The sequence below is a fragment of the Aquarana catesbeiana genome, linkage group LG07, assembly GCF_042186555.1.
Source record: "Aquarana catesbeiana isolate 2022-GZ linkage group LG07, ASM4218655v1, whole genome shotgun sequence".
NCBI classification, from domain to species: Eukaryota; Metazoa; Chordata; class Amphibia; order Anura; family Ranidae; genus Aquarana; species Aquarana catesbeiana.
In genome coordinates, this window is record NC_133330.1 from 342644870 (window position 1) to 342658720 (window position 13851).

The following is a 13851-nucleotide window of genomic DNA, read 5'->3' on the forward strand; positions in this document are numbered from 1 at the left end:
CACCTTGTGTCAGTATTGTATGTCAGACATTGGCCTGTGGAAGAGTTAACCTCGTAGTTCTGTCTGGTTTGTTGACAAAGTATGGTAAACAGTTCTTGTTGTTTGCCTGCAGTCTATGCCGAGAGCATATTCTGTACATTCACATCTACAGCGACACGCGCTTTACATGGAGCCAAAGTGGACCTGTCTACTGCATTCAGCTGTATATGAATCTGATAACAGAGCAGGCAAGAGATAACACGACATCTGTTCCTTGTCCTGTGCAGAAATTGTTCTCGATTGATATCTTCTACATGTGTGCCGGAGGTTCCAGAATACAATCTCCTTGAATGTTACGGAGAGGATGAACATCCCGTGTCCTGGAAGGATCATGTTCACCACACGTGACCTCGTTGTATGACCAGCTTTCACTACATTCATACCTCACAACTTTCACAAATACCTACACAGAACCTGGGACTCTTCTGAGATTTGTTAGCCTGGTACATCCCTGCCAACTGATTTCGAGGGACTGTCCCTGATTTGGAGCAATGTCCCTCTGTCCCTCTTTCCCCCTCATTTGTCCCTCATTCTGGTCTGATCTATATAGATGTATATAAAATGCACTTTTTATCGTTCAAAAAGTGTTTTCCAGCGCTAAACCTTTCATCTGATTTCTAAATTGCTGCATTTATAAACTTTAAAAGCCAATATAAAGGAATAGTAGTGGTAAAAAAATACCCTTGTGGATTTAATTAACTTTTTTTTTTGTTAATTCTCCTTTAAGGGGGTGTGGCAGGGGTCGTGTCCTATGACTACATACGTTTGCTAGTAGGTGTCCCTCATTCCCATCTCAAAATGTTGGGGGGTATGCTGGTATCCCTTGGACTGTCTGTTTTTATTTTAATGGCTTGTTTTTTTTTTAAATAACATCTGGTGATACTGATATAAATGTAGAGGTCCTGCCCTATGCAGTTGTGTCTCCCTCTACAGGTAGTGTATTGTGGGTGCGCTGTGTAATGCTTACCCCTGAAAGAGCCGCTATTTTCTCAGGTTCCCTGTTCCCAGAGCTCTCTGACAAACCCAGGCTGAAGAGGAGATATTTATTTTGACTATATATACACTATATTACCACTATATTACTTTACATGAACTTTAATGACAGTCTTAGTCCAGAGGGTTCAATATTGAGTTGGCTCCGCCCTTTGCAGCTATAACAGCTTCAACTCTTCTGGGAAGGTCGTCCACAAGGTTTTGGAGGGTGTCTATGGGAATGTTTGACCATTCTTCCAGAAGAGCATTTGTGAGGTCAGGCACTGATGTTGGACGAGAAGGCCTGGCTCGCAGTCTCCACTCTAATTTATCCCAAAGGTGTTCTATCGGGTTGAGGTCAGGACTTAGTGCAGGCCAGTCAAGTTCCTCCACCCCAAACTCGCTCATCCATGTCTTTTTGGACCTTGTTTTGTGTACTGGTCCAAATCATTTGGTGGAGGGGGGATTATGGTGTGGAGGTTGTTTTTCAGAGGTTGGGCTTGGCCCCTTAGTTCCAGTGAAAGGAACTCTTAAGACATCAGCATACCAAGACATTTTGGAAAATTTCATGCTCTCAACTTGTGGGAACAGTTTGGGGACGGCCCCTTCCTGTTCCAACATGACTGTGCACCAGTGCACAAAGCAAGGTCCATAAAGACATGGATGAGGGAGTTTGGGGTGGAGGAACTTGACTGGCCTGCACAGAGTCCTGACCTCAACTCGACAGGACACATTTCGGATGAATTAGAGCGGAGACTGCGAACAAGGCCTTCTAGTCCAACATCAGTGCCTGACCTCACAAATGCGCTTCTGGAAGAATGGTCAAACATTCCCATAGACACACTCCTAAACCTTGTGGACGGCTTTCCCAGAAGAGTTGAAGCTGGTATAGCTGCAAAGGGTGGGCCAACTCAATATTGAACCCTACGGACTAAGACTGGGATGCCATTAAAGTTCATGTGCGTGGAAAGGCAGGCGTCCCGATACTTTTGGTAATATGGTGTATATACTTATATACTGTTTATGCAGGAACCAGAAAAAAAATCTAAAACTGTAACAAATAGGGTATACTGTTAACTGTTAAATAAATATACTATAAATACACAGTAACTAATAGGATATACCATTGATAACAAGCCAATGATCCATAGGATGACCCCTAAGCCCTATACTGGGGGTGGCCCTTCCAATCGGACAATGTTACAATAACAGTCTGTATTAAACCCTTTCCCTAATGGCCAGCATGTTGGGGCCCAGAGCTAGTGTTGGAGCGCTCAAAATAAATTTCTCCTAACCCGGGTATAGACAGGGACATCTGCACTGTGTCTGAGGCAAACAATACTGCTCCTATTTAACAGGCTGTAGTCAGGTTTGGCCAGCAGCCTCTCGCCAACCCCTGGGGTGACAGCTGGTTCCCCCTCTGTTACCCCCCTTAGCGGCTCAGCGAAGTCAGCGGTAGCGGCGTTCTCCCCAATGATCAGGCAGCACCAATCAGTGACAGTGGCGTTTTCATGTACCAAGAGATATCTGCGACTTTGAATCTCTGCCTCCCTGGTAACTCCCCCAAACATTCTGCTAACAGCCTGCAGTACAGTCTGTCTCCCACAAAGTCCTTACCACAACTGCCTCGACCGTGGGAACAGACCTCCTTAAACCAATCGCAGTCTGTCCAGCATGCATTTCAGCTCACCCAAGATGGCCACCCCCAGGGTTGAAGACACTTTATAGCCGAGCATTGTTCATGGTCTTCCCCAAAATGGTGACTGCAGCTCAGCATTGCAGGCAATGCTTTTATTCCTCCTTGTGTCCCAGATAAGGAACAAACCTTCCAAACAGGAACCACTGCAAACCTGGCTAAAGCTGTAACCATCCTGAGTTGTTATCTACCGTTTCAGGGCACTGGAGGTTTTGCCTGGTGGGTTGATTGGGTCACCCTGTATCTCGAAGGAGGTTCCAATGATCAGTGGTGGAACGATTACCCACTCGGTCTGAATATTTATCGGGCTCACCCAAACTCTGATGGTGTTGTTTAGAGGTTGGGTGTGGCAAGATGATAAATGACAGGGGGCACCTTTCTGGAACTCTTTCCCCTGGAGCTCTCCTCCTGGGAGGGAGTAATGTGTGAAGACTTCTTCACGGTGTGCCATGTGCCAGGAGCCCCGAAAACCAGGTTAGAGCTGGAGATGTCTGAATGGAGCTGGACTAAACAGAGATGCTCCCACCTGAAGAGGGCAACAGAGGAGCAAGGTCGATGCTGCCACCTGGACCTAGGAGGAGGGATCTTTGCTCAGGGACTTTGGGATTTGTGTCTGTTTATAGAGGGGCAGAGGTCAGATGTTGGTGAGAGGAAACACGGTGACCGTTCCCGGAGAGTCACAGATTAATCCAGCCATCCTCTGTCCATTAGCATTTATTTTCAGAGGTTCCTCTATAAGGGACCTTTTGTGGATTCAGTATATTGTCCCCTTATTTGTGTTTTTGGGTATCCTGCACCCTCTCTTTGGTATAAGAGACAGGAGCCGGACTATTGTCAGAGGTTGGTTGAGGAGCTGCTGAATCCAGTTACCAGGGCAGGTGGCCACTTGTCAAGTAGGAGAAGCCAAGAATTACCAGTAACCCCCCCCCCCCCCTTCCCTTCCTGGAGAGCCATCACCATATAAATATCCTTGTTCAGGCACTTTGTGTTGTAGAGGGACAACAATGTGTCCTGTTTACTACAATCTCTTGCCTGTAGATTGCATTGTCACAAAAGGAAACTACAAACTGCTGTGCTTATGCACATTGCCCAGAAAAATGAAACCATTGACACCATCTAAAGCAGACCCACCATGAGAATGGAAAGAAGGCTTTGGTGGAAGCTCCCGACCCCAAAGTGAAATCATCTCTAGGGGCCCAGGCAGCAATTACGCTGTGCCCCCCAAAGCTCAGGGAAAGGAAGAGATCTATGGGCTACCTCAGTGGAAGGAAGAGATCCCTGAGGAAGAAGAGGAGAAGAAGCCAATGGATCTCCCCTTCACCTAAGAAAAGGATGAGATATGTAGACTTCCTCCAGGTAAGGGAGAGATGTATGGGCTTCTTCGGGGGAAGGATGGAATCTATGGGCTTCTGCAAGTGAAGAGGTAGAGTGTTTTGGACCTATTCAGGTGAAGAGGGAGATCTACTGGCTTCCTCAGGTGAAGGAGGAGATGTATGGGCTTCCTCAGGGGAAGGGGAGATCTATGGGCTTCCTCAGGGGAAGGGGAGATCTATGGGCTTCTTCAGAGGAAAGGGGAGATCCCTGAGGAAGAAAACTGCAAGAAAAATGGCATAAGACCCTAGAGACAGGAGCGTGACTATTGTCAGAGGTTTGTCGAGGGTCTGTGGGATCCAGGTAAAGAGCAGATGGCCACAAAACAGGTAGGAGAACCCAAAAATTACCAATACCCCCTAAAAAGTCATCACCACATAAAAGTCCTTGTTCAGGCACTTTGTGTTGTAGGGTGATAACGCTTAGTCCCATTTCCTACAATCTCCTGCCTGTAGATCACACAGTCACATGATCTCCAAAAGGAAAAGACAAACTGCTGTGCTGATACACATTGCCCAGGAAAATTACACCATTGTCACCATCTAAAAGCAGACCCACCATGAGAATGGAAGAAAGGCTTTACTCCCAAAGTCAAGTCATTTCTAAGGGCCCAGGCGGTTAAGCTGTGGCCTCCAAAGCTGCCGATGCGCGCCCCCCCCCCACCCCTATTTATATCCCACAGTCTGGTCATTTATTGACCTCAGTATTAAGATTTCTGTAGAGCTCTATCTTCCATAGTGGGGGTTCATTAGGTCAGGCCATCTCTGGGCAGAACTGTCCCCTCGTCTTGTATCCAGGAAGACACTAGCGCATCCTTATGTGGCTGATCTGTCACCAATAGCCTGGGTTGATTGGATCATGCACCGTTCCCTCCCTTCCCTTTGTCGCAGTATGAGCTGTACATAGAAAAAAATATCACTCACATATGTCATCAGTGACTGGCATAAAAAACAAGAATGAATTCTATTTTTTTTTAGAAGAGGTCTTCTCCAACAATTTCTTCCTAGGAATACACAAGAACTATTCCCATTGAACGTCCCGTCCAGTAAAAGGGGAAGCACCTTGGCTGGGGTGGACTGAAGAAAGGGACCCCAAAGTGTAGGCGATAGGAGCCTCTGCCCAGTCCCTGCTGCCAGGTGTGAAATGTCTGTTTACAAATCATTCATTGGTTTAGTAAATGAGAAGTTATCTTCCTGGTGTGACCAATTGTCCTCTACCGATTACAAATGCAGTAGAAGCATGGGTGGTCAACCTGTGGCCCTCCAGCTGTTGTGAGGGCCATAGGTTGAGCACCCATGCTCGGGTGAGTTTATAAATGTGATCAGCACACCAAGGATTCTTCAAAAGGGTCCAAAGCTTTATTCACATGGTCTTGTTTCGGAGTCACGCAGGGTCACTTTGTCAGGCAAGTGATCAAATAGTCACTTGCCTGATGAAGGGGCCCTGTATGGCTCTGAAACGTTGCCGCATGTGACCATGTGAATAAAGCTTTGGACCCTTTTGAGGAATACTTTGTGTGCTGATCACATTTCTTCACCCATTATCTACGGTTGCCAGCCGGTGGTCACTACAGCACCCAGCATTACTACAGCCATTTTTTTCAGGAACGTGTGTGGAGAATATTGGGTTTTGACATGCTGGGTTAGGGGTGCCAGGCACAGGGTTCACGCATCACCTTCTCTCATGGCCGGCAATGACAAATAACTGCCATTGTTCAGGGCTTTCAGCAGCAGTTTTCGAACTATAGAGCCAACATTATGATTTTCTACTCAATAAGCAGAGAGAGACTATAGAGAAAAGACCAGCTTTATTATATATACACACACATCCTTCATATTATTAGATCCACTTTACATTCCTCTATAAAAAAAAAAAAAAAAATTCAGATATTAAATAAAGTCACAATACAAAACTGATTTAAATCACATTCTGTCTTTTGGCACCAAAACTAAAGAGAGAAAAAAAAAAGTGCCAACACAATCATACGTGGGCGCTCCAGGAAAAAAAGGAGGGCGGGGGTCGGGGGCACGTGTACAAAAGAAAAGGCTTCTCACGACCTTGTTGAGAGAGAAGATGTTAGACGACTCCGATGAAATTCCATTCGTTGGAAAATAAAAACAAGTTCATAGCAAAGAATCGTGGTGTAAGGATAATGGAGCGCCTTACGTAAAGTGCAATTAGAAGGCCGCGCCGGGCCCAACGTAGTCATATCGTATTGGCGCCAATCCTCATCTTGAAATGTCATTTACATAAACGCATAGACTGGGCTGCCCTCAGCTGCTACTGGATGGAGCCATGCTTGTCTATCTTGCAGTACAGGTACATGGACACCACCATGGCTGCCAGCTAAAAAGGGAAAACAAAAAACACATTAGGGACTACTCGAGATCTGGACTCCACCCAACTCCAACTAGGCATACAGCTCAGAGGAATCACTTTACATTCAATGCAACCCACATTTATATTTGTATGCCAAAGCCCCCCCCCCCCCCCCCCCCCCCCATCAAAATCCTGCAGAGGATGGGGCAGATGACTGCATGTGACCCGAGCTGCAGAGAGTCTTGTGAGCCCTTTCAGCGGCCACATCTTCCTTCGCTCCTGCTGCAGGACTCAAAGTCTACAAATCTTCCCAGAGAAGGTACACTGTGTGCAAACATTAACAAGGCCTTAGGGGCCTGGATACACAACATGGCCACCTGCAGGTGACACATTGCAGACAACACCCCAGTAAAGCAAATTCTTTAAAAAAGAGATGACATACCCAATCTAAACAATGAGCAATCACTCCCCTTTTATAGAAGGGGGGGGGGGGTAGGGTAGTGGAAACCACAGTCAGGTTTGTGTGTGGATATCTACCTCAGCTTCAGCAGAGGTACATCTCCCAATTGGAGTCAAATAAAAGTTGGAGGTTCTAACTCTACCTCATTCCCACCCAAAACTGGAGAAAAACAAATAAAAATACATGTGTGACCACTTACCTCCAAGGCTGCGATTCCAGCTGCAACACCTCCCACGATGGCTGCGTTCTTCTTCAACAAATTCAAAATTTGATTGAAACAACCCTGAGGCGAGAAGACAAAAGTTAGTTGTGAAAGGGCCCTCTATGGAGAAGAGCAGAGATAGGTCTACCCAAATACCAGAAGTTCAGTCATTACATGTACTGGGAAGAAAAAGAAGAGTTAAATTTCAGTTGGGTCAGAGTGACCCTTTCATGTAGACCAGAAAACGGTGGTGGATCTTACATTGATTCCAGAGATGGCGGCGGCAGACAGTGTACAGGGGGTGGTGGTACTGTTGCAGCATAGTGGTGGGTAATTTCCATTGTTTTGTTTCACATAGTAGGAATTGTTGAAGTCTGTGTAGTTGGTTAGCCCACAACACTTCAACTGGAAAGAAAAACAAAGTGAGCCAGTGTGAACAGTACAGAGAGGGGCAACATGCGGTCACCAGCGCCTCTTACGTCATTCATTGTGTTGTTCCAGCTGGAAGTGACAGCCTGGTTGCTCCCGTACTCATTCTTCAGAACTGGAGTCAGGACAGATGTTAGGAAACTTTCCGCCTGGAGAAGAGAAGGGTGATCCGTTAGAAAATCGCACTTCATTTCAGGGGAGATCAGCCAATCAAGGCACCAAAATCACCCCAATGATCCCATTACCGGTTTCTTACAATTCCCTCCAACTCTCTAAAATCCACAAGCGAGATGCATTTACTAAATATAGATGTGCGTGTCTCCCTCCCAATTCCTGCGGCATTCTTCACTTAACATCCCTAACCCCTCCCCCTCCATGGAGGAAGTATCTGCTGAGAGATGAAAGTATCTAGAAGGTCCTTACCACAGAAGAATAGACCAGAGCGACCACAGCGCCGGCGATCTCTGCGATGAAGATAATCAGTACGATGGAGAAGAACTATAAAAAAGGTAAAAAAAAGTCTGTCAGTTCCTCCTCTTTAAACACATAAAATATCTCGGTGTCTGGGGTCGGCTCCCACCAACTGTCCACAAAAAGTTAATTTCTAGGCTGAAGGACTCTACAGTCCAAAAACCCCAGATACGGCAATGTCATCCCATCTATGGAGACAGCAGGCTTTGCCAGCTCACCCATCAACCCCACCCTGCCAATCAGCCACCCTGCCCCGCCTTACCATAATCAGCAGGCATTTGCTCTCCTTCTGGGCGCCGCAGCAGCCGAGGAATCCCAGGATGACCAGAAGAGCTCCAATGGCGATCAGGAAATATCCAACATTGACAAACTGGGAGGCAATACTATCCGTTCCAGATCCCAGTGTTCCAAATATCTTCAGGAAAGAGTTACTGTCCACGCTGACCCAGATCCCCACTCCTAAAAGAGTTCCTCCAGCCAGCTAAAAAAAAATAAAGAGGAGGAAGAAGTAGAAGTCAGTCTATGAAGCCTTTGGTGGAGAGCGGAAAGCCAGAATGATAGAAAGCCGGCCTGGAAACAGCAGAAATTGTACAGAAACTCACATCATCACACATCCCTCAAAAAAAAAACAAAAAATACTTTTGTTCTGATAACTCATCTTCCAGGACAGCAGCCAGGAGAGAGACTCCTCCACCTTGTATGCTGTCCTGGAAGATTCCTGGGGGAAAAAAAAAAAAACTCACAATGGCATTTCATAGGTGCCATTAGTACATCCAGGAGGACACCTTGAGTCATCAGAACATACTTCGCACTGCTCTCTCCCCTAACATAATTCAGTAAACCGCCCTAAAACCCCAACTGTTCCCCAATATCAGAAACTGTCCGCACCCAGAACACAGTCTATGGATTTAAATAGAAGAGTCATCTCACGAGGGCACCAAGGACGGCATAACCCGGGGCAGATGATGAGATTCCTCTACACACAATGGAAGGCCAGTACATTGTACACTGTTCTGCTCTATGGAAATCTACCAATTACAGGAACAAGGAAACAATGGAACATGCGTCTCTTCTGAAATAAAACCATAAAATGGAAATGTATTCTGCAGTGTACACCATCTTACATCTGCCAGTAAACACGTCTCATGTATTGCTGTTCCCAGGCTAATCCCTTTCCTCCTCCTCTACAGCTTTCACTGAGACTTTGACTTCCCCTAATAATCCTGGAGGTACAAAACAGAGATCACAGCCCATTGTCTGCCACTTCATCTGATTAATATCTGTCCACTTATGTTACAGAGCTCCATTCAGCTATAGAGGAACCTAAATAAAGTGTATGGGACTTCCACATACATGTTGAGGGGAACTGAGGGCCACACATGGGAGAGAATATTGGACCTCCATGTAGAGGGGACTGCGGGCTACATCTAGCTCAAGCATGTTGTATTATACCTTCACACTGGCCTTAGGAGGATATGCGAGGCTGCATGAGGTTCCATCTTTGAAGGTTGTTCAGTTCCTGGTGACCCCCCCCCCTCCCCTTTAATATAACCTACACCCGACATACAAACTGCAATTTCTATGCTGATGTTGGTCTAACAGACAGCGACCTGCCCCCCCCCCCCCCCCCCCCCCAACATCCATAGGAGGATCTCACAAACTAGAGGCCAATGGTTACAAGAGGCCGGTGTATTTCACGGAGAGGGCATCAGCCAACTCCGATATAGAGGGACCGACAGACCAGACATGAAGTTTGTATACTTACAAAGATGGCCAGATTGAACAAGATCATCAAAACCTTGATACAGGTGAAGCAGCTCATGGTTGTATCTGGAAGGAGAAGAAGGACAGAGATGGTTACAAGTCACTTCCTACAATCCCAACATTATCTGCTTAGAATTAGAGAATTACAGCCAAGGTAAAAAAAAAAAAAAATTAACAGTAAAGCCCCCCCCCCCCACTGAAACACCCCAATTGCATTATCACTACAAGCCATTTCGGAAGTGAATTAGAAGTATGAAAAGGTCACTGGAGGCTCTTCGTATACAGAACTGGCCAAGAAATCTCAATTTCTCCATTTAATTGGCTCTTCACAGAAATCCGCACAGAGCTACGAGTCAAATCTGTGGCATCCCCCACAATATGTGCTTCATTTTTTGGAGGAGAAATATCTTCCAAGCCCCTGCCACCTTCTAAAAATGGATGCAGACATTGCAGCTATTCCCATTACAAAAAAAAAAAAAAAAAAAGAGGATGGACGAATGTCGACAAATTCATTAATTCGGAAATATCCGACTTAATAAAAACCCATTTAGCAAAATTCCGGAAATTCAGAAATCTGAAATAACTAACAACTTAGCTATTAAATTATAGGTATTGAAATTCCATTTAAAATGTGGTCGTTAGTGAATGTAAAGAATATGAATTTATCCAAAGTTACGAGTTATAAATAAAAAAAAAAAAAAAAAAAAAAAAGGGAAATGCCATATCTAAAATGAATGGAATAAATAACAATAAAAATAACAACAACTTATTATTAATTTGCTCCGTTCCAAATGTTTAGATGCGGGTTTCGTTATTTCAGATAATTTCGTATACGTTACGTTTACCAACAGCCAAATTTGAAAGGAAATTCCAATACCTATAAAATTTAAGTTATTCTTTCGAATTTTCTCTTATTATTTTCGAATTTTTGAATTGCGCTCATAATTAATGATCCGAAATAAATAAATGATATATAAATTATCAAGTCCTTATTGGCACCTGAGTGATCTCAGTGTTGTATAGATGTGCACTGCCCAAAAATGTATTAAAAAGGGGGGATGGGGGGGGAGGTCTGTAAAAGAAGTTTGTTTAAATCCTTGAAATACGCAATTACTAGGGGGGGGAAACAAGAATACTTCAGAGAAGTCGGGTGTTAAACATCCTGATGTGTTCTGGATTTTCCAGGACATTTATCCTCCAGGTACACAATGAGTCACGGAGATAAGAGTCGCTTTTCTCCACCGTTTGACGTTTCTCGGGGTGGAGACCGCCGGACACACATCAGCCCCTGTTTAATAATTAAACGTTCAGCTGCAGACCACTCGCTCCTTACAAGCGTGAACGTGATCCCCCCCCACCACCACCACCATAGCTGGAGGGTCGGTCTGGTTAAATTTTTCTAAATTTTCTGACACCAGGTGGTGAGAATCCGAATCAGGAAAGCGGAAAAATAAAGACCAAGATCGAAAATGGAGCCAGATTGGTGGATTGTGGAGAAAACAACAAAATATCCCAAAACTGATCCAGAGGATGCAAGAAGTCTCCAAAAGCAGATGGATTATAATTAATTCTCCAGAATGGAACATAAACCTCAGAATCCTGAGGGCTTCCCACCTAGAAGGAACTTATCCAGTCCTGGGATAAAATCAGATCCTGTGGAGGACTATTCTGTATCCCCAACCCTTCCCCCACACAGCGAAGAACCCTTCCCCCGTGCTTCGCACAGCAAAGAAGCTCCCCCCCCGCGCGCAGCAAAGAAGCCTCTGCCCCCGCGCCTCGCGCAGCAAAGAAGCCTCGCCTCCCCCGCGCAGCAAGAGAAAGCCGCGCCTCGCGCAGCAAAGAAGCCTCCTCCCCCCCCGCGCAGCAAAGAAGCCTCTCCCCCCCCCCCCCCCCCCCCCCCGAGCAAAGAAGCCTCCCCCCCCCCCCGCACAGCAAAGAAGTCTCCCCCCCCCGCGCCTCGCACAGCAAAGAACCCTTTCACCCCCCCCCGCGCCTCGCACAGCAAAGAACCCTTTCACCCCCCCCCCCCGCGCCTCGCACAGCAAAGAACCCTTTCACCCCCCCCCCCCGCGCCTCGCACAGCAAAGAACCCTTTCACCCCCCCCCCCCGCGCCTCGCACAGCAAAGAACCCTTTCACCCCCCCCCCCCCCCGCGCCTCGCACAGCAAAGAACCCTTTCACCCCCCCCCCCCCGCGCCTCGCACAGCAAAGAACCCTTTCACACCCCCCCCGCGCCTCGCACAGCAAAGAACCCTTTCACCCCCCCCCCCCGCGCCTCGCACAGCAAAGAACCCTTTCACCCCCCCCCCGCGCCTCGCACAGCAAAGAACCCTTTCACCCCCCCCCCCCCCCGCGCCTCGCACAGCAAAGAACCCTTTCACCCCCCCCCCGCGCCTCGCACAGCAAAGAACCCTTTCACCCCCCCCCCGCGCCTCGCACAGCAAAGAACCCTTTCACCCCCCCCCCCGCGCCTCGCACAGCAAAGAACCCTTTCACCCCCCCCCCCCCGCGCCTCGCACAGCAAAGAACCCTTTCACCCCCCCCCCCGCGCCTCGCACAGCAAAGAACCCTTTCACCCCCCCCCCCGCGCCTCGCACAGCAAAGAACCCTTTCACCCCCGCGCCTCGCACAGCAAAGAACCCTTTCACCCCCCCCCCCCCGCGCCTCGCACAGCAAAGAACCCTTTCACCCCCCCCCCCCCCCGCGCCTCGCACAGCAAAGAACCCTTTCACCCCCCCCCCGCGCCTCGCACAGCAAAGAACCCTTTCACCCCCCCCCCCGCGCCTCGCACAGCAGCAAAGAACCCTTTCACCCCCCCCCCGCGCCCTCGCACAGCAAAGAACCCTTTCACCCCCCCCCGCGCCTCGCACAGCAAAGAACCCTTTCACCCCCGCGCCTCGCACAGCAAAGAACCCTTTCACCCCCGCGCCTCGCACAGCAAAGAACCCTTTCACCCCCCCGCCTCACACAGCACATGGGGGAGGTTTTGGCAGTTCAATAGTTCAGCTCCAATTGAAGATAATAGAAATCCAAGATTATTTATGGCTCCACCAACCTCTAGAGGAGGCCAGGAACTTGGCATTTTCTGGCACCACGTCACCCCTTTTACCACACCATCTTCATCCATTTTAACCAGAAACCACCCATCCCCCCCGTCTTTAACAATATTATTACACCACATTTCTTGTTTTGTACCTTCACAAAACCTGTTGTGACCAGATTTATAGTACTGTGTACACAACACATCATTACATACAATACACAACAAATAATCCAACTGATTTACAAGATATACAGATAAGATAAATCACCCCATGAGGGCAATTCTACCACCCCAACCAGTAGAGGGCATAGGGACCCCTCCAGGGAGCAAAGACCCCCCCCCCGGGTGTGGGCCCCTCCAGGGAGCAAAGACCCCCCCCCCGGTGTGGGCCCCTCCAGGGAGCAAAGACCCCCCCAGTGTGGGCCCCTCCAGGAGCAAAGACCCCCCCAGTGTGGGCCCCTCCAGGGAGCAAAGACCCCCCCTCGGTGGGGACCCCTCCAGGGAGCAAAGACCCCCCCGGTGGGGACCCCTCCAGGGAGCAAAGACCCCACCAGTGTGGGCCCCTCCAGGGAGCAAAGACCCCAGTGAGGATATCCAAGGAGCAGGGACCCCCCAGTGTGGACCCCTCCAGGCAGATATCACACAGGGGGGGAATTAGACACAACCTGATAAGATGCTTCTGTCTCAGACCTTCCAGAGACATCCAGATTTACTGACCTGTTCTGAGGCTGAGCTGTGCAGAGAAGATCTGAGATATCCAGAGGTGCAGGTGTGACTATTCCAGGTACACTCACCTTATAACAGGTGAGAGTGAAGGGCGGAGCCAGAGACCTGTCCATCCCCCACACTGCACCCATCCCTTCAACCCTCTTCATCTATTCAAATTTACACTCGTGATCTGTGATGTCAGAGAGCAGAAACTTGACGAAGAGGATTTCTCAACTATATAGAGCCTGTTCTTCCTTCATCCTGCTCCCTATTCACTGCGATTGGGGGGGGGGGGGGGCAGTGAATAGGGAGAGCGATATGGGGGGGGGGCAGTGAATAGGGAGAGCGATATGGGGGGGGGGCAGTGAATAGGGAGC

The 13851-nt window shown here is 48.1% G+C and overlaps 1 protein-coding gene across 2 annotated transcripts; it reads right to left on the reverse strand.

Moving 5' to 3' along the window:
- Positions 1–5866: 5866 nt before the first annotated feature.
- On the reverse strand, positions 5867–13626 carry TSPAN1 (tetraspanin 1). Of its 2 annotated transcripts, none has more exons than XM_073593959.1 (8): positions 13484–13626; positions 9725–9789; positions 8222–8440; positions 7912–7986; positions 7539–7637; positions 7321–7464; positions 7057–7140; positions 5867–6424 (listed from the first exon to the last, which is right to left on the reverse strand). In XM_073593959.1, the coding sequence occupies exons 2-8, from the start codon at positions 9779–9781 to the stop codon at positions 6359–6361; spliced, it is 744 nt and encodes a 247-aa protein (XP_073450060.1). In that variant the 5' UTR covers positions 9782–9789; positions 13484–13626; the 3' UTR covers positions 5867–6358. The 2 variants fall into 2 exon arrangements, with proteins under 2 accessions (XP_073450060.1, XP_073450061.1); XM_073593960.1 differs by lacking the exon at positions 13484–13626 and adding an exon at positions 11338–11390.
- Between the last annotated feature and the right edge of the window lie 225 nt (positions 13627–13851).